General features: G+C 46.1%; 2 protein-coding genes across 6 annotated transcripts; both read right to left on the bottom strand.

The window, feature by feature from the left end:
- Nucleotides 1-2,696: 2,696 nt before the first annotated feature.
- On the bottom strand, nucleotides 2,697-8,627 carry LOC129592404 (formin-like protein 1). Of its 4 annotated transcripts, none has more exons than XM_055488428.1 (9): nucleotides 6,933-8,627; nucleotides 6,289-6,785; nucleotides 5,077-6,004; nucleotides 4,467-4,572; nucleotides 4,279-4,325; nucleotides 4,162-4,213; nucleotides 3,807-4,108; nucleotides 3,656-3,741; nucleotides 2,697-3,515 (listed from the first exon to the last, which is right to left on the bottom strand). In XM_055488428.1, exons 3-9 carry the CDS (start codon nucleotides 5,107-5,109, stop codon nucleotides 2,972-2,974), a joined length of 1,170 nt encoding a protein of 389 aa, XP_055344403.1. In that variant the 5' UTR covers nucleotides 5,110-6,004; nucleotides 6,289-6,785; nucleotides 6,933-8,627; the 3' UTR covers nucleotides 2,697-2,971. The 4 variants fall into 4 exon arrangements, with proteins under 4 accessions (XP_055344403.1, XP_055344404.1, XP_055344402.1 ...); XM_055488429.1 differs by having other exon boundaries at nucleotides 5,077-5,974; XM_055488427.1 differs by having other exon boundaries at nucleotides 5,077-6,785.
- On the bottom strand, nucleotides 8,620-10,563 carry LOC129592406 (protein diaphanous homolog 1-like). 2 transcript variants are annotated; one of them, XM_055488432.1, is made up of 9 exons: nucleotides 10,380-10,563; nucleotides 10,181-10,311; nucleotides 9,959-10,005; nucleotides 9,849-9,900; nucleotides 9,513-9,796; nucleotides 9,371-9,450; nucleotides 9,126-9,299; nucleotides 8,986-9,056; nucleotides 8,620-8,916 (listed from the first exon to the last, which is right to left on the bottom strand). In XM_055488432.1, exons 2-8 carry the CDS (start codon nucleotides 10,200-10,202, stop codon nucleotides 9,005-9,007), a joined length of 711 nt encoding a protein of 236 aa, XP_055344407.1. In that variant the 5' UTR covers nucleotides 10,203-10,311; nucleotides 10,380-10,563; the 3' UTR covers nucleotides 8,620-8,916; nucleotides 8,986-9,004. The 2 variants fall into 2 exon arrangements, with proteins under 2 accessions (XP_055344407.1, XP_055344406.1); XM_055488431.1 differs by having other exon boundaries at nucleotides 8,620-8,906.
- Nucleotides 10,564-19,303: the final 8,740 nt, after the last annotated feature.

Here is a 19,303-nt window from a genome sequence, read left to right as displayed (position 1 = left end):
ATAATACGGTTTTTACGATTAATAAATAACATAATGCTTTTACTAATAACATTAAACGCAGTAGCGCACTGGTAGGAGTAGCGGTAAAGGATTGCGTTATGATTATGAACAAAAATTTGATAACCGGTAGGATCAAAGTATGATTATGATTATGAAAGCCGTTTTGAGTATGAATTCTGAATTAGGAATAGGGTTATGAGTATGAGGACCGTTATGAGAAATAGGGTTATGGGAGCGCGCGACAGCGGAAGTTGCCGTGAATATATATACAAATTTGGTGCTATGTACCGGGCCAAATCCCTTAAGACCGCGAGATATTGAGATAAATACTCAGACATTTCTAGACATTTTTGAAGTTTCGAAACTCTGGAGGCTCAAAAAATTAGAGGTAACGGCCCCGCTGCGCGGGGCCGAGTCGAAATATTTAGAAATTCTGGAAATGTAAAAGCTTTGAAGCCGACTTTGGAAAAATTAATAGTTATTTTGAGGTATTCGAACATATTTTAAAAACATCTTAAAGGTTTCAAGAATTCGAAAAAGTTATAATTTTGATGGAAATGACAATTTAAATAACATACACGGATCTGTTGGTTGCTAAGGATGATGGGACAATGGGCGGGATCCCCGAAAATGTGCAAAAGAACTTCCAGCTGCTGATCGACGAAGCAAGAAAGATCGGTTTGGATGTGAATATTTCCAAATGCGAACTGTTTTTGTGTGGCGGCACCGCAGAGCAGCGCAACGTAATCGCAGCGAAGTTTGTGGCTGACCACCCCGGATTGGCAGTTGTCTCTGCGGATCAGCTTACTCTACTGGGGACACCTTTACTCCCACCGGGTGTATCACCGTGGATCGCAAAAAAGACGGAGGAAGTGCACATGATGGCCGCACGACTGCAGTTGGTTCCCAAACACCAGGCTTTGTTTCTGCTTTCACACGCATTAGGAGTACCAAAAATACTCCACGTCCTCCGGACATCGTTAGCGTGGATGTTCCCGGAAGAACTCTTCAAGCTAGATATGATGTACCGGGAAGCACTCGAGTCCATTTGTAACGTTATGATGAGTTACCCGACCTGGTTGCAGGCATCGCTGCCCGTCCGCTTTGCCGGCTTAGGGATTAGACGCACCGAGGAGCTAGCACCTTCCGCCTATCTGGCATCGGCTTCCTCGCTCCGTCCCCTGATAGCCGGCCTGTGCTCAACAGCCGCACCAACTGACACCATTGCCGCCGTTCAGGCATGGCGTAAGCTCAGCGGCCCAGCTGAACCGCCCGCAGAGTCATTTCGCCACGTGCAGAAAGCCTGGGACTCTCCGGTCTGCACGGAGTCGCATAAGAGATTGTCAAGCATCCGCGTTAAACCCGAGGACAAAGCTCACTTCAAGGCGATGTCGACGCCGGAATCCGGAGCCTGGTTGCACGCTCTTCCAGCCGCCTGTCTGGAAAACCTGCTGGAAGACACCGCTTTCCAGATCAGCGTCGCTCTCCGGATAGCCGCACCAATTGTAACACCGCACACGTGCGTCTGTGGCTCAGAGGTTGACGAGTTGGGCAGACACGGTCTTCGCTGTAAACGCTCCGCCGGACGCCTCCCCAGACACGACGGACTCAGCGCCGAATTCGCTCGAGGGCTGAAAATGGCTGGGTTTCCCTCCAGAACGGAACCAAAAGGTCTATCGAAGGCTGACAGAAAACGCCCGGACGTAGTGACGTTAATCCCATGGGATCATGGAAAGCCACTCGCGATCGATGTTACATGCGTAGACACGTTAGCCGCAACATACATCGACCGCACCGCTGTTACAGCTGGAGCCGCTGCCGAAATTGCCGAGAACGCTAAGCGACTCAAGCACGCTTGGCTATCTCCGCGATACAACTTTACTGCTGCTGCGTTCGAAATATACGGCCCACAGGGTGAAGGCGCGAAAAGCCTAGTGGACCGTGTAGGGCGTGGGATCGCTCAGGCTACCGGCCAACCACGTTCCAAAGAGTTTTTCCGACAGATACAGATTCAAAGAGGAAACGCGCTTTGCGTTATGGGCACCTTACCGGACACTGACGGCTTATCTGAAGTGTTTTTGTTGTAATTTTGCTGTTGTGTTTTCGTTGTGATTGCAATGCAAAATCTGTATTTCAATATTGCTGACGTGCTTTCATGTCTTCTACGTACATTAGGTTGTGAGAAAGGGTGATTTATTTCTTCTTATGTACAGTTGCTAAGCTGCGAAACTTGTATTTGCTCATTCGAGACGTTTCCAGAATTTACTGGAAATTTCTATGAACTTTAAACGCTAAGTACAGAAAGTTTGAAAGGGTTTCTGAAAACGTTCCGGAAACCAGAATTTTTTCCAAGCTGCAGGTAGGAAGCTCTGGAAGATGCTTTATTTTATAAAATTAACAACTTAATGGAAAAATCAATGTTGATTTAGGAGATAATTTCCAAAAATAGCAACAGTTAAGTACTAACAACCCTTAAGTACTACAACTTTTAAAAATTTTTTTAGACCTTCTCCAAACCTTAAGATTTTTTTAAAGATAAAGGTAGAAACATTTGTGTGATGCTTTATTTTATAAAGATATCAACTTATTGAAAAAATCAATCTTGATTTAGGAGATAATTTCCAAAAAATAAGGACGTAAGGATATATGAATCTATTGACACCATTTGTTCGATCACAGTCGGTCGTACGGAACGTAATCGTTTTAATACTGTAAGATCGGTGGAAGGTTAGGAATTCAACAAAATTACTGAGATTAGTGCCAACATGAAACCACACCCATAAAACAACAACAAATAAATCAGAAAACGCAGGAAAACACTTGAAAACAGACAATTTAGTCAATAACAGTTAGTAACAGTAAAACCGGCGAGATTAACATTAAACCGAGCGCGCAACAGGGAACTCCTGACGACGCACACTTAACCGACATCCCCGGCACTAGTCCCTCACTCGGCGCTGCCCGGGGGCGGCTACTCGCCGTGCACCGCCCGCGCATGGCGGCGCCGGCCGGACTCGGTTTGGAAGCTGTCGTGGCAGCCGTCGGCGGTGCAGGGGAAGGAGGGCCGCAGGGGGCAGGCGTGCCGGCGCAGCTCCCCGGCGTCGCCGTACTCCAGCAGGCACACCGGGCATACCGTGCCGGCCGCCAGGGTTTCGGCGCGTTTCCGCTTCAGCGGCACGGGCAGCGCCGAGAACGTCACCGTCTTCTTGGCCGGCCGGGGCTCCTCCGAGGGCGAGGGGGAGGTGCTGGCGCGGTAGACGAGGGCGGGGCTGATGGTTTTCGGGGGCGTGACCAGGATGGATTTGCAGGGCGGGGGCGCGGCGCTGGGCTCCGGGGAGGGCTCGCTGGAGACGACGGGCGGCGTGTCCACGCCCGGGTCGTCCGCCCCGGGCAGCGGCGGCGCCGTGTCAATTTCCACGTGCTCGGCGACCGTTTCCAGCGGGAGCTCCGGCGCTGTGGGATGCGGTGCGGCGGTCGCGGATTCCGCGGCGCCCCGGCCAACCACCACGGGATTTCTGCAAGGAAAACTCGTCTGCTTTCCCGAAAATCATAAATCCAAAAGCATGCAGCAAAAAATGAACAACATTGCCAGCAACTCCGCTGTCAAGTGTATTTTTCTAATGATTATTGGACCAAAAATAATGTCTATCCTTACTCTGCAGCAGCGACCATAACAGGAGCGGGAATCGGCACAACCGCCGGGATGGCCGCATCGGGATGTCCGCCGTCCCCTTGGGAATTCTGTTGATTTCAAAGCGGAGGGTAACTAAATTAGCGTCATCGTCAAGACGAACCCAATGGCTTACCATCAGTTGGTCCAGCACATCGCGGTTCTGCGCGTACACGGCAAAAGCCCCGCGGAAGGACGCGGCGACCTGCAGGAGCTTGGCATTGCGCGCCGTCACCTCCGCCACGCGGCGCTGCTCCGCCGCCAGCCGCGTCTGCAGCTCCTGGATGCGGCGCTGACTGTCCGCGGCACGCGCCTGCTGCTGGGTAATCGTGCGCTCCTTGACGGTCAGCTCGGTCTGCAGCTGTCCCAGCACCGTCTTCTGCTCGCCGATGACCCGCTCGCGACTCTGCACGCGCTTCTCCAGCGTGCTGATCGTCTCTGCAAACGCACCCACTGAAGCGTACCACTCACAATTTTGCAACAGTGCTTACGGCGTTCGCTCCGTCGCTCCTCTTCCCACTTGGCCTTCACCCAGGCGCAGGTCTAGGGGGCAAGAACAAGGGCGTTTAAACAGTGGTCTGCTTCTGGCATGCGGATAAGCGCCTCACCTCGTCCAGCGCTTTGAACGGTTCCTGGTCTCCGCTCGCGGACGCACCTAACAGCACAACATCACCAACCGAAGACTTAATCAGTTTCGGCACTCTGCAGACGTGCTGATATGGTACATCTTTCAAAAATCGTATTCTGTTTCATCTAATAGCAAAAGCAGGCAACCCTGCACCTCAAACCACCCTACCTGGCTCAGCGGAACGCTGCACACTGGGTCCATCGAGATTCACGCTGGTTGTGGGCTTGCTACTCGCCATTACAGATTCTTCGAGTGCAGTATGGGTCCAGGCAGGCTGCCAGCGGGAGACAGTGGAAAGGTTGAACACAATTGTAATGACTACAGACTATTACTTCAGCACATCTGGCATGTGCACCGTCCACAGCGAAGTGCTGCTCAATCTCCGCAACGAGTTGGATGGACGGGCACACAACCGACAGTCAGAACCCGCAAGAATACGCGAATAAGTTTCTGAGCACGACGCTTGCCTTCGGTGCAGCAAGAAATACGCAGGAGATGGAGATCAAGAGCCAGCAGTTTTTGCACTGACTGCGACTGCACAGCGCGCAACTCAAGTCAGCAGCACAAACCAGAGAAACTGCAGTTTGCCGGTTACCACTTACCAGTAGTGACGACTATTGCTGCCGCCTAATGTGACGACTACCTAAACCGCTTTTAGGAACATAATAATTACTTACTTAAATTACTTCTAAAGTACACAATAATTAATATATTGGTGAAACAGAAAATCACACAGTAATTCGCTGCAGTACGTAATACACTGCGTCCAGCCTCTTACCGAAATAGAACGTTTCCTGTACACAGGCAGCATTGCCTCGCATTAGAGCTTAATTACTTCTTATTATTGTAAAAAAATCGAAAACGACACAGCTATTGAGAAAGATGACACTTAATAAGCTTTAGATAAACTAAACACGTAATTCTAATAATTTCAAGAGGCAATAGCCAATAAAATAACGTGGAAGTACGAGCGCCCTGCTTGACAGTCGTCACGTAATATGGCCGGCCGGCAAGCCTGCCGGGGCTTAGCGAGCTGAGCTCACCCGTGCGATTTCGACAGCAATTCAGAGGTTTCTCGACCCTAAATTGAAATGCGCTTTACACCAGTATAATTCCCTTTGGCGGCAGTACTTTCGTTGCGTCCAATCACCCAACGTAAAGCGTATTAACACCAACAGCGTTCCCATTACAACATCCGTTGCTATGTGACGGTCTATGTCAAAAACATTGGTAATGCCTCAGATTCCGCAGCACAGCACCCAAACAGTGCGGCATATGGAGATTCAATCAACACAAACAAGACACCAGAGTGAAGCCAGATGCAGTGTGGACGTTTCCACAGCAACGCTTGCAAATCAGGGTTGTGAGGGCGATAAACTTTAAAAAACAATACAATCAAACATCAAGCGCAGCCTGGATTCACCAGTGGTGGAACTAACTTACTCGCAGTTACGAGTCAGAGCGCTGAAAACGGAAAGGAAAAGAAAACTAATTTGCTGCTGGTTGTATGTGAAAGCGGGGTTATATGCGCCACCGGTGGCTAGTCGGAAAACTTTATTGGTGGTAGCGAGCGGGTACGAATTTTGCTCATGCGCGACGGCGGTAGGCGCCTCCGTGGGACGGATGGTTGTCGGGCGAGTCGGTGTGGTGGTCGGCTTCATAATGTAAGTGGCGATCTGAATCGAATCATTTAGAAATGCCACAGACTGCAAGGGGAAAATGCTAATTCTCAGTTTTCAATTCGCAAATACGTACAGTACAGTCATTTCCTAATTTTTGGTTCAAACTTCAAACTTACTGTGGTGAATGTGATTGCTCATTGCTGTTCTACCGCCTGCACACTGATTTTTAATCTCAGTGGATGTAAGTAGTTATGTGAGCGCACAGAGCCTAAGCTTCCTCATTCTCTGTAAGGCTGTGTATATGTTTTTGGTGTGTTCGTTAAAATGTTGGCAGCTTTGTATGTATTTACTACGCAAATAGTACGAACCTGCGTTCTGTTGGCAAACTGAATCGCGAACGACACATCTTGACCGTCTAGCAGTTTCTCAGAGCGCTGAACGCTTGCGTGACATTTGGATACTGTATCGCATTGGCCCCACTGACGGTGATATTGACCCAGTCCGATACCTTCACCCAGATAAGTGAGTCGTTCAAAGTATTACTCCCCATAACCCGGATATCACTGAACTGCAGTGGCGATGCGCCGGTCAGACGGGACAGCGCGTCGCGCATCACCACCTCAAAAGCGGGCTTCTACATTTCCACTTCCGTGTAGTTCTGCACCTTCAAGCCGAACGTGATTGCTATCTCTTCCCCGTCCCGCAGACAGTCCGCAACGGCAAATGGTTTCCAGGTGACAGGAAAGGGGTTGAAATCGCTGACAGTATTTTGCAGAGTCTCGAAGATAGTTCCGTTGGGGAATGCTCGACAGACAGATATTCCCACCAGCGGGCGCTCCCGGGAACCGGAAGACGTCCAGTTTTCCTGCATAAAAACAAAAGAGCATACAAACTTCGAATTACTGCGGAAAGTAAGTACCAACAGCTTGCTTACAGCCAGTTACAGGTTATTCTTAGGTTTCTTTTACTTAAGTTTCTTAGGTTATTCTTAAGCAGAGAGAGAATAACTCACATGTAGCCAATAAGTTTCCATAATGGTGGTGATGTTCTCCGCCGGGTCGTTGTTGCTCCGCTGCGATACCCACACATTTGTCGGCATCCCGTGGAAGTCCCGCTGTCCCACGTACAGCGCACCGGAGCGATTCCACGCCAACAGATCGCGGGCGCTCTTCAGATGGACAACGGCCAAACTGTCGGCTTTGATCGAGTCTAGGCTATGAGTGTCGATAGCTGACACGGTACACTCGCTACGGTCTCCAAGCCACATACCTAAAGTGGCATCGTAAACCACAGGCCGGTGATGAAGTCATGTATTGTACGGTACAGGGTGCGGGGCTTAACCGAAGACGATGGAGCAAAGACTGAAATAGTGTCCATTAATGGACACAGTGTCCATCATTGAAAATAGTTTGTCCATCATTGCTGCCAAAGGTGTCCATTTTTGTAAAATTCAAATAAATTATAAAATTAAAATGGGGGTCTTTCAATTTTAAATTAAATTCCTCGATAATTGGGTTTTCTTTGTTCTAGCTGTTTAATCAGTTGAAATAATTTGTTCCATGCATATCTAAGCTCATACTCGTAATACAGATACTGTCAGATCACCTTGTCGTTGTTCGTTACCTTGCCCGTCAAGTGGTATTTCGGCAGCCGGCTAGCAGTCGATCGGCCTGTCTTCTCAAGTACTAAACACATAGAGTACTGTAGCCGCCCGCACAAGTTGCTCCATTGGCAGATCCGGCCGCTGCCTTCTCCCTGCACACACTGCGCTGAACAGCGAGCAATGTGAGGCCAAATATCCGTATACCTCACTCTGTGGGGCAACTTGTGCGGGCGGCTACAGTACATACCTATTTCTTCACGCAAAATCGCAACTGTTTAGTGGCCAACGTTTGCGGGAGTGAATGTAAGATAAAAAAAGCGGTGGGAATTGCGGTTATAGAAAGATAGGATGGGAATGAGTAACAAATAAGGCGGGTGATAATTTTATATTTTTTTACCAGAAACACGCGAAACTGCACCATTTAAGCACCAAAAAAATTAATCTTTTCGCGCTCCGCGCGATTTTAAAACAGCATTATGTCGATTTTAATAAAAGCCGGAAACTGGGTTTGCCCAATGCGCTATCTTGTACGCGTAAAGGTTGGCCGGCTACAGTCCTCATGCAGATCAAGACATTTGCGTCCATCATTAAGCCCGTTAACTTGCACAACTGTTAACTTGCACAAATTAGCGGTTAATTTCAAAATTAGGGTAAGAATGAGACCGCAGAGGTGAGATGGGCTGAAGATTGAACTAGGTAGCTGGGATTACAGCGTGATTTGTAGATACACCTACTTCTTTTTACCGGCTTCTTTCCTTATCTCCAGCCAGCTCCCAGCTTCCCTATACCACAGCTTGCAAAAAAGAGATATCTATAGCATTTTTTATCGAATTTCTAGCAGTTAACCCCGTCAGTCTGTCCGTTGGCTTCGCGCTTCGCGCGAATGGATTCCCGGTGGAATTTAACAGTTGTGTAAAAAGATGTCGTTTCCTCAAACAACTCCTACAAAACGTCCCCTCGAAGCAGCCATTCAGAAATCCATCAAAATTTAAGTATTTTAATTCGTACAAAAGGTCAAACATGTTTAGACTTCGCCCCCCCAGGGGGGTTCGCAAAGCGTCCCCCCCAGGGGGGGCGTCCATTATTGATTTTTCACTATTTCAGTCCCTGCGATGGAGTACCGCTGGACGAGTCTGTATGGTACACGACGAACAAGTGCTTGGAGTCTACGTTCATCTGGAGTGTAACACGAAGTGCTTCGATTAAGAAAGTCCGAAAGTCACTGCGCCGAAATTCAATAATGGTACTTGCTGACAGTTTCGCTTACGTTGAGACTGTACACTGCTTGGTCCTTTCTGGACACCGTCAGCGCCGTTAGACTGAACTGGTCGGGAAGTGTAGGAACGTCTGGCTTTCCTCGCTCCCAACCCGGTAGGTATACTCCTGAAGCAGGCTAGATGAAAGCGTTTTATGTGCAGCGATATGTTATTTGAGCCCAGGCCAATCTGCGTGCAATGCTTACTAAAAAGGCAGCCTTTTCTTTAACTTCCGGGTAGTAGTATGTAAAATCGTACACTTGGAGTTTTCCAGCATCTGAAAAAATGTGTACAAATAAAGCGTATCTGTTGTAAACTGTGGGCAACACCAAAACATCATAATTACGGGTCGTCCGCCCCGGGCAGCGGCGGCGAGTCGTCCGCCCCGGGCAGCGGCGGCGGGTCGTCCGCCCCGGGCAGCGGCGGCGGGGTCGACCGCTCCATGTCGATTTCCACGTGCTCGGCGACCGTCTCCGGCGCTGCGGAGTCCGCGGCGTCAGGAGCAGCCGCCACGCGATTCCTGCACGAAAACCGGTCTGTGACGCTGCACGCCAGGTCAATAAAAGCACACGTTCCAAAAGACATCCTTACTCTTCAATAGCGACCACCACCGGAACAGGAATCGCGCCCAGAGCGGAAGCAGCAGACTGTCCGACGTCCCCTTGGGGATTCTATTAACGAGTACGGTTCTACATGGTTCAGCATAGTTTGAAAAAGGAACCGAATTGCTCACCATCAGTTCGTCTAGCACGTCGCGGTGGTTGGCGAAGACCCCGCGGAAGGATGCGGCGACCTGCAGGAGTTTGGCATTGCGCGCCGTCAGCTCCGCGACACTGCGCTGCTCGTCCGCTAACTGCGCCTGCAACTCCTGGACGCGCCGGTGCATGTGCGCTGCACGCCCCTGGTGGGTTCGGTCCTTGGTGTACATCTCCTGCTGCAGCTTCGCCAGCGCCGTCTGCTGCTCGTCGATGACACGCTCGCGGTTCAGCAAGCGCTTCTCCAGCGTGCTGATGGTCTCTGCAAAGCACCACTGCAACACACCACTCACATTTTACAACACAGTGCTTACGTCGTTCGCTCCGACGCTCCTCTTCCCATTTGGCTTTCTCCCATGCGCAGGTCTAGGGGTGAGAAAAACGGCGTTTAAACATGGTCTTCTTCGGCTGCGGACAATCTCACCTGGTCCAGAACTTTGCACGGGTCTTGGTCTCCGCTCGTGGATGGACCTAACAGCAAACATCATCACCAAAGACCTACTTCATTTATACCGTCGATCTGCGATTGCTTTATCGGTGACTAGCTTCCCTGTTCGTATACTACTCAATCCACAGTAGTCCAGTTACTCCAGTAGCAATTCAGCCGTACGAAATCGAAAAGCCCGGAGACACTGACTGCACGTACCTGGCTCAGCGGAATGCGGCATAATGGATCCATCACGATCAAGATTCCCGCTGGTTTCGGGGTTCCTGGTTGCCGTAGTAGATTCCCCGTGTGCAGTGTGGATCCAGGCAGACTGCCACGGAGAGAAAAAGCTGCAGGGAGGACGACAATTGTCAGGATTGTCACTACAGCATTCACCAGATGCTTCGCTGCGAGGTACCTGCTGACTGCTGTGCAATCTGCAACGAGCAGCAACTGCACACTGCAGTGATGGTGATGCGGCCGCAGAACCGACAGCCAGAATACGGAAAAATACGGGAATAAAGTTTGGAGTACGCCTTTGTCTTCGGTGCATCAGAAAAATCGACAAGACAGAGAGTATCAAGAGAATTTTGGAAGACAGTTTTCACTCTGCAAGTCTACACTCTACAGCACACCGGAGATGCTGCGATCCAGTGACAGCTACGGCTGCCGCCTTGTGTGACGACTTCCTAAATCGGTTTTCTATGGAGCAATGAGCACGTACAATGGACGACAAAAAGAGGTTGAACCGATCAGTCGGTCCGCGGTTCAAAAGTAACCTCGCAACGACACGCCACCAGTAAAACTTGGACGCTTTCTCACTTTCTTTGCATGCTACTTTCCGAATATCGAAGTGCAACTATACTAATTGCATATCAAAAGGTGTAGAAAAAAATTCTTAACTTTCTGATGCTAAACATGTGGCTGTTTATGGCAAACAGCACAAATTCTAGCCATTTTGCTTTCCCGTAGACTTAAGCATAGATTGCAAGCCAAACGGTTTTGCGCACAGATCCTATGCTGTGCCTACGAGAAAGCAAAATGGCTAGAATTTGTGCTGTTAGCCATAAACAGCCACGTGTTTAGCATCAAAAAATTAAGAATTTTTTTCTACACCTTTTGATATGCAATTAGTATAATTGCACTTCGATATTCACGGAGCGCGAGCGTCTGAAAGTAGCATGCAAAGAAAGTGAGAAAGCGTCCAAGTTTTACTGGTGGCGTGTCGTTGCGAGATTACTTTTGAACCGCGGACCGACTGATCGGTTCAACCTCTTTTTGTCGTCCATTGTAGATTATGCCAAGTACGGCGAAAGAAATTCTGAAGCCGGCCTATATTCTCATCACGACACCACCGCAGATCCAAATTTCTTTCACAGTTATTCGGAAAAGTACTACTTTCAAAACTTGCTCATAGACGGTTAAACTCTATACAACAGCCAGGATTTTTCCGATATAGAAATGTCGCGCCGCTTGTTTATGTGGACAATTTGTCTTACTCCCGGCAAACCCGGTTTCATCTAGAAACGAGCGAAAGAGTTTTTTAGGCAGCGGCAATCTATTCAAATACAGAGAGGAAACGCAATATATGTGATGGGTACAATTCCCGACCAGGATAGCATTGAGGAAGTGTTTTTGCTATGAATATTCTTTTTGTTTCAGTACTAAGTGTGTACTAACGTGTGATACTTATTAAAGGTCAGGACAGCTTCATCTTGGTACACTTGTTTTACTGGATAACGTTTAGTTTGTTAATTTGACAAAAAATGTTACAAGTACGTTATAAGTACCTATACAGTGGAATCTGTCTTTTACATACACCGTAAATAAATACACCTGGAAGCTACATACGCGGAAAGTTTAACCGGCGCGTCCCATGGGCTGTATACAACTCTGTTCTGTGTAATACATACACCTGGATAACACATACGGTTTTGCTTTAACCGAAGGTGTATTTAGCAACCAGGCTTCACTGTATAGCATACCACGGGAAAGAGACATCGAATGTTACTTTGTTGGGTATGTGCATTTCGTTTTCAGTTGCGATGCATCAGTTTTACAATGTCAGGCCATTAAGGGCTAAAAGGGCAGCGGTGGACGAAACTTGATGTGGGTAATCAGAACTACAAAGCTGCAAATGGACGCACTATTCGTTACTCGTTATGTAGAAGTACAGTTCGTGTGGCGCCATATTGAACTTTAATAGCTCCCTAGACGAACAGATAACCATTTAATGTAACGTAACCACTTAGTGCAACGTAGCAACCATGCAGGTGTCAATGAGAGTGGTACGCTGTGCGAGTTAGTGTGAGTTGAGCGGTTCTAAAATAAAGGTCAAAATACGTGACACTTAACCTTAGGCGTATTAGCACTAACAGTAATTCCATGACAACCTGCGTTGCTATGTCCATCACATTGGTAATGTTGCGCGAGTATATAGCGCAAGCGTGTTCTGTGGGTCATGAGCAGCATGCATCATGAATCACATACATATTCATCATCATAACGGGCGTGCTTTAAATGGATACAGTTGCGGATGCGGTTGAATGCGGTTGGTTGTTGTGGTTGATTGCAGGATAGTTTGTTGTTGTGAGCAAGTCAAAGGTTGTGGTTTAACGATAACAAGCAAATGATTGAGCGTGAAGAAAGGAATGAATCATTGTGTAAACCAATAGTGTGTCTTTGTTGTCTGCAATGTTTTATCTCTCGTAACATGTATTAAGTGCCTGGCTAAAAAAGTAGTGTGCGATGAAGTTGTCAAATGATTTAGTACATCACCATCCAGCCTCGGAACAACTTCTCTTGGAATATCTGCCTTTTATCTTTGCATGACATTTGTTAGCATTCGAGTTGTTGTCTGCTAATCTGCATTAAAGGTCATCGGGTCGGATCAGCCGCTGTTGTTTATCGTTGTTGTACTGGTAGTAGAAAGGTTACATTCACCGAGTCACAGCTAACCTTTAGTTACGCGACATGGAGGGCATGTGTGCGTAGCGAGTAAAGGTAGCTGAAGGTGTGGAGCTGCGAGGAAAGGTCAGCATATTTTAGTAGTGGTGAGTTTATGACCACTGCAAGATTTTTTAGAGAGGCAGTTTTGCTAGCAGCAGTGAGTGTGTCCTGTTGCAAGTGAGAGTTTATTAGTAGTGGTGAGTGCAATACCACTACGAGTGCTAATTGTGCGGCAACAGTGAGAGTTATTCTGGTGTTATATTTGCTGATTGATATTGTGTCATTGTGGACGCTGTGAGGCGAGCGACGAGTGCGGATTGTGAAAGGTCACAAGTGTCGCTTACAGCAAGCCACGCGTTGTATGAGCGAGTGGGAGAGCGATATCAAGTGTGTTGGAGCGGAAGCGGGTGCAGGTGGTCGACAACTAGCGGAAGCAGCATAACGGCATTCCTCTGTAAGTTGTATGGCAGCTTATCATTTTTGCTTTCTCTTCGTGGGTCCTTTTGTTCATGACATAGTTTAAACAGGATAAGTTAATAACGATGTGCAGTTGCTTTCAGTTTGTTTTTTTAAAATAAAGTTTGTGTCAATAAAAAGTCATTTAGTTGACTTCGGACGAATGTTTTTTATTAACCGGTTAATCATGAAAATTGATCTTATGATTAAGTTGACCTTAGAAGATAGTCCTAATATTACTAGAATCGTAAATCATCAGCTTACTGTAAGGGATTTCGATCATTTTAACAGTGTGTGCTCTAGATTGTTTGCGGATTTTCCCTGTATTCTTTCGATTTCTTTTGCATGTAAAAAATACGGTGTATATGGTGAGACCCGCCTGGAAGGAAATATTTATAAGCAGGACCAGCAGAGTCGAAACAGTAATACTTAAGTACCTATTTAGGTATATTTCGATGCCGTTTTTTCATGCCATTAATTTTCGGAAAAAATTGAATTAACTCTTAAATAGATCGATTTGTAGAATAATTAAGTTTTTTATCTGCGCAAGTCAAAAGTCCTGCTGACGTACCAGAAAGAGCGAATCTGTAATTCGTCGTAACCGATCGTTTTAACATGCCCCTTTAAAATGCGATTCTTGAATTTTTTGTTGTTGATGATCAAAAAATTTCTGATTGCATAAATTTAAGTTTAAAAAAAAAGTGCTTGTACGTAATATGGCAGGAATTCGCCTTAGAGATTTACCAGTATTTGGTGGACAGTCCACCGAATCTGCAGAAGATTTTATGGACAGGTTTAACAGAATTAAGAACTATTTTTCGTGGAGCGATGAACAGTCTTTGGTGCATTTCGGTTTGTGCTTGACAAATGCTGCCTTAAAATGGTTTAAGAACAGCGAATCCAAACTAAAAAAATTTTGCGACGCAGAGCAGGAATTTTTTAAAATCTTCGGTAGAAATCTGTTAGACTTAGATATCAGTAAATTCATGTCAAAAAGTTCCGCTGTTGACGAACCCTTGACGTACGTATACGGTGTGTTGGATTACATTGCTGCAACCCATGTCAGCGCTGGAGAAGAAGAAAAGGTCAGAATTCTTTTCGAAAATTTGCCGATGCAGCTCAAAGCAGATATGATACAAAATCGTCCCAAAACAGTCGAGTTATTTACTGAAAGGCTGCAGGAAATTCGTAAGAAGTGTCAATATCTAAAAGCTGATGGGGAAGTGCCCGATGATTGTAAAATTTTCCCGCTTTCTAAGATGTTTTGACGCGCTACTGGAAGTTATAACTAGTTGTTCGCTTAAAAAAAAATAATTCAAAAAAACAGAAATAATTCTTAGCTCAGTTAGCTAATAATTCATAAACACTAGTCTAAGTATGAATCAATTAAATTGTAATTATGCAAGTAATGTTCTTTTTGAGGTGGCGCAATTATCGGTACACCAATAATGCAAGAGAGTAAAACCTTTATGTACTTTAGCGCTGTGAATGATTCAGTCGCTTTGCTTAATTCTAACAATTTTGCTGATTTGTGCCAAAGTGTTTTCTTTGTAGACGTTTAAGGGGTGCATTTTCATAAATATCTAGTCGTGGTTTATCAACAGCGTTTGTCAAAATTAAATAAAAAAAAACTAATTTTCTTAATAAAAAATTTTGAAATTCGGGTCTAATAATTGATTTGCACCGTACAATCGCCGTAGGTAAAATCTTTGACAGCGTATAAGCCGTTAGTGATGACTTTTTTTTTACAATTTTGTTTTTGGAATCGCTGACTTCTGTTTGGAATTTAGTTGAATGTTTTAAAGTTGTGCAACAAAGCTGAAAAGAGAAATAAATGAGGATGTTGTGAGAGAAAGATGAGTAAATGAAATGGGTCAATATTTTGAGCACACTTTTATGGTTGTTCCAGCTTGCGCAAGCACTGTCGCTTGAATAACAACATATCAGAAAATTCGAGAACATTTTCACATCGTTTTTTAAAGATATCATCATGTTTTGGTACCTTTTGTCTGCTCAGGTTAAATATCCACCATGCGTTATGTTTTACACTAGAACGCATTAATAACATGAATGGCAATTACTTATGCACTGGGACGCCTCTGCATATGTTCGGGTTATTCATGAAAAAATCGGCAGACAATTTTCAACAACAAATGTTCTTGTGTGCAAGCTTGCCGGCAGCCCACTCAAGAAAATTGTTTCATAGCGGCAGTAGAAACATTAAAAAAAAGAAGAGAAGAATTTGGTGCTCAGGGTTCAGATTACAGTACATTAATATATAAATTCCAAAACATTGTCGCTCATTCGGCTAAAAGATCCTGTCTTATTACGCAGTAAAAAAAAGCGATTCAAAATCAGCGTATGGGTTAATTCTAAATTCTGTATGAAAACACCAGTTTGCAAATTTGGTGCACTGCAATCAAAAAAGCGCAGGGTAATTAGCAGAAAAAGGAAATTGAAAAAATCATGTTCATTAAATTGAACGAAGTCGGGACCACGATTTGTTTTTTTCTGATCGGATAATTATCTGATAAAATGCGGCATTTCTTTGTACGTTTACGTTGGTTGCGTTGTGCTCGTTTATTTAGGCTTTAGCTATTGAAGGTAAAATATTGTTGCATAATTTTCTGACCATCGAAACGTTTAAAACAGAGAAGCTAAAGATATTAATAGCAACCTTTCATCGTTGCCATCACCCATTAAAGCTCAATGCACTAGTTGCATATGATTCCTCATGTATGCTTGATTTCTATTGTCGCACCCAAACCACACCCCATTGTTAAGTACGCTCTAAATCATATCATATTGCTCTGCGCTTATTAACGTAAAATATTGGCCTCAATATTCAGTACATCGGCAGCACTTGACTTTCCTTTTTCACTTTCTTCATGTTACTTGCTGGTCGAGATGCAATAAAAATGCAAAATAAAGTTTACTTTCGGCCGTAATACTTTTGTATGCTTTCATAAGCTTTACACTGCATTAAATATATTATATTTTTATATAATCAGTGTTTGAATAATTGTCTACCTCAGCTGTACAGTTGTTGGTAATGGGCATTATCGGGATCTGTATTATTACTGAATTTTGTAGAGTACAATGTGCCATATTCACTACGTAAACTCGTATCTTTATATTCATACAATCCTACCGTCCAAAACGTAATCAATTTTGTTTTTTTATGGATTCGTCAAAGTGTGGTTAGTTTAAGTCAAACTTGGTCTTAAAAAAATCAATATTTTCCTGACCAACTTATCCTGAATTTTGATTTTTTTTTAAAACGTTCTGGTCAGAAAATTGTAGGAGTTGGTTTTAAGTATGGCGAAACGCAAGTGCAGTACCAAGAATACTTACTATTGTAAAGCACAGTATGTAAAAAGTACATACGGTACTGTAACCGTGGATATGGATCTGTAAGTACACTTTTGTCAGTACAGCAGTTAGGGTAATGTGGATTTTTACGTAGTTCAAATTCTAAACAGCCGGCAACTGCCGAAACAGTCTATAAATTCAAACCTGGAACTTTCCAATACAAACGTGGCGAGCATGAAAGCGCGAGGCTTATCTTGTACTAACAATCATTATGCTTATGATACTCGTACAGATTGCGCAATGTGCAAATGATACTCGTAACAACAATAAGTCTAGGAGATGTTAGTTCTCAGTGTGAGGGTCTAGTAATGGTGTAATTCTTATGTGAGTAGGTGAATGTTATGCTTGCATGTGAGGTACTTTGTAGAAGAACTTGTCAGCGGAACAGCCTACGACAACGGGAAAGCCGGCTAACAAGATTCTGCATAGTCTGCGGTTTAAACGTTTCATTCAGCAGCGCCCTAGCCTGAAGAAGCTGCACAGCTGTTTTGTCGCACAAGCGCACAGCCAACTAGCGTGGCCAGACGGAAGGAGTATCTACCGGCGGTGCCAGCGGAAGTAGTGCTGCTGCGGTGTCCACGTCTAGTGCGAGTTGCAGCACTATAGAGACGTGAGCCAGTGCAAGTGACAGCACGCGCGGGATATTGAGTGCCGTGATTTGTTCGAGTAAGAGCGCTGATAAAACTTGACTTGTGCGAGTGCTGGTGCAGGTGCGGTATCTTTTAAAATTGTGTGAGTGGTGACGTTGGAGCATGCAATGCAGGTGACAGCATTGCGAGTGCTTGTGCGAGTGTTGGCATAAGCGAGCGCGTATTCAGTGCAAGTGTTAGCACTGAGAGTGTCCATGCGAGTTGTGGTATGGGCGAGGTGAAGTCCTGTGCGAGTCAGTGCACAGTAGCGTGTGTGTCTGGCGTGAGTGATGGCGCGGACGAGAGGAGACCCTGTGCGAGTCAGTGTACAGCGGTAGATGTGTCCGGCGTGAGTCATGGCGCGGGCAAGTTGGTTTATGGTGGCAGTGGTGACACTGGAAAGTCGATATCCAGTGCGAGCGGTGGTTTTGCGGAGATGATGCCGGTCAGTACGAGTACCAACACTGGCGAGTGCAGTGTCAGTGCTGCTGGTGGTACTGGCAAGTATGGTGTCAGAGTGCATGGTGAACATGGAGGAAATACTGTCGGTACGAGTGCCGGCATTGGAGAGTGCCATACCAATGCGAGTGGCGGTACTGGCGAGAATGGCAACAGTATGAATGGTGTCGGTGGGCGGAAAAGTGTCAATGCAAATGTGGGTATTGGCGAGTGTGCGTGTGTGGAGAATACAGATGCAGAGTACATTGCCAAACATGACGGAATGTTGCGAACGTGTGAAAAAGTGTTAGCCGGATACGTACAGCAAATGGGAGACGCGTTGCCATTTCCGGACGAATTTACGTGGATGGCAGCGGAGTTAGCCAGAACTAGAGTGCAGCTACGGACATTAGTGCCACACGGTGCTCGTTTTACGGTGGAATCTCCGGCGGAAGTGCGGTATGGCCGTCATGTCGTGTACGATATGGATTACTTCATGTTCGGCCAGTACCTCTACTACAGTGGCGACGACGGCGCGATGCGGTACGAGAACGAATACGGCTTTGTGTATAAGGAGTGCAGCGCACGGAAGGAGTTGGTGTTAACTGGTGAACATCCGCGATTCTTCAATCCATTTAAGTTTTTCCTGGAGGACGAAGTTAGGGATGCGCGCGGGATGCGGTTATATCAGAGTACGTTACCTGAATTGCGCATCCAGCATATCATGTGTGGAGTAATGGAACGGCGAGAGCGAGTGTCACCGAATGAAGCGCCCGATTACAGCGGCATAATGGAAACGCTCGATTTTGCGGATCGGTTAGCACAGGCGGAAGCGGAGTCAGAAGTCGTGAACGAAGACGAAGAAGATGCCGGTTACCACGAGACGTCGGCAGAGTCCAGTGCTGATGCGGTGCCAATGCAGTCCACACCGGTAGAGGAGATGGACACAGATTCGGTGGATGCCGTACCGGAAGGGGGCAAGTGCCATCCGAGTTAAGGGATGGTGGTCACCTTCTGGGACGGTCGGACTCGAGTGTCTGGACGGATTTCGGAGCGGGAGTGAGTGTTAAAGCGACCCATGACGAGGACGTCATGATCCATAGGAGAGGCGTGTTGCGCGAGTATATAGCGCAAGCGTGTTCTGTGGGTCATGAGCAGCATGCATCATGAATCACATACATATTCATCATCATAACGGGCGTGCTTTAAATGGATACAGTTGCGGATGCGGTTGAATGCGGTTGGTTGTTGTGGTTGATTGCAGGATAGTTTGTTGTTGTGAGCAAGTCAAAGGTTGTGGTTTAACGATAACAAGCAAATGATTGAGCGTGAAGAAAGGAATGAATCATTGTGTAAACCAATAGTGTGTCTTTGTTGTCTGCAATGTTTTATCTCTCGTAACATGTATTAAGTGCCTGGCTAAAAAAAGTAGTGTGCGATGAAGTTGTCAAATGATTTAGTACATCACCATCCAGCCTCGGAACAACTTCTCTTGGAA

The sequence above is a fragment of the Paramacrobiotus metropolitanus genome, unplaced genomic scaffold (assembly GCF_019649055.1).
Source record: "Paramacrobiotus metropolitanus isolate TYO unplaced genomic scaffold, Prichtersi_v1.0 Parri_scaffold0000052, whole genome shotgun sequence".
Classification (NCBI taxonomy): domain Eukaryota; kingdom Metazoa; phylum Tardigrada; class Eutardigrada; order Parachela; family Macrobiotidae; genus Paramacrobiotus; species Paramacrobiotus metropolitanus.
The sequence above is the reverse complement of the archived record's forward strand: the minus strand, read 5'-3'. Positions and strand labels throughout refer to the sequence as shown.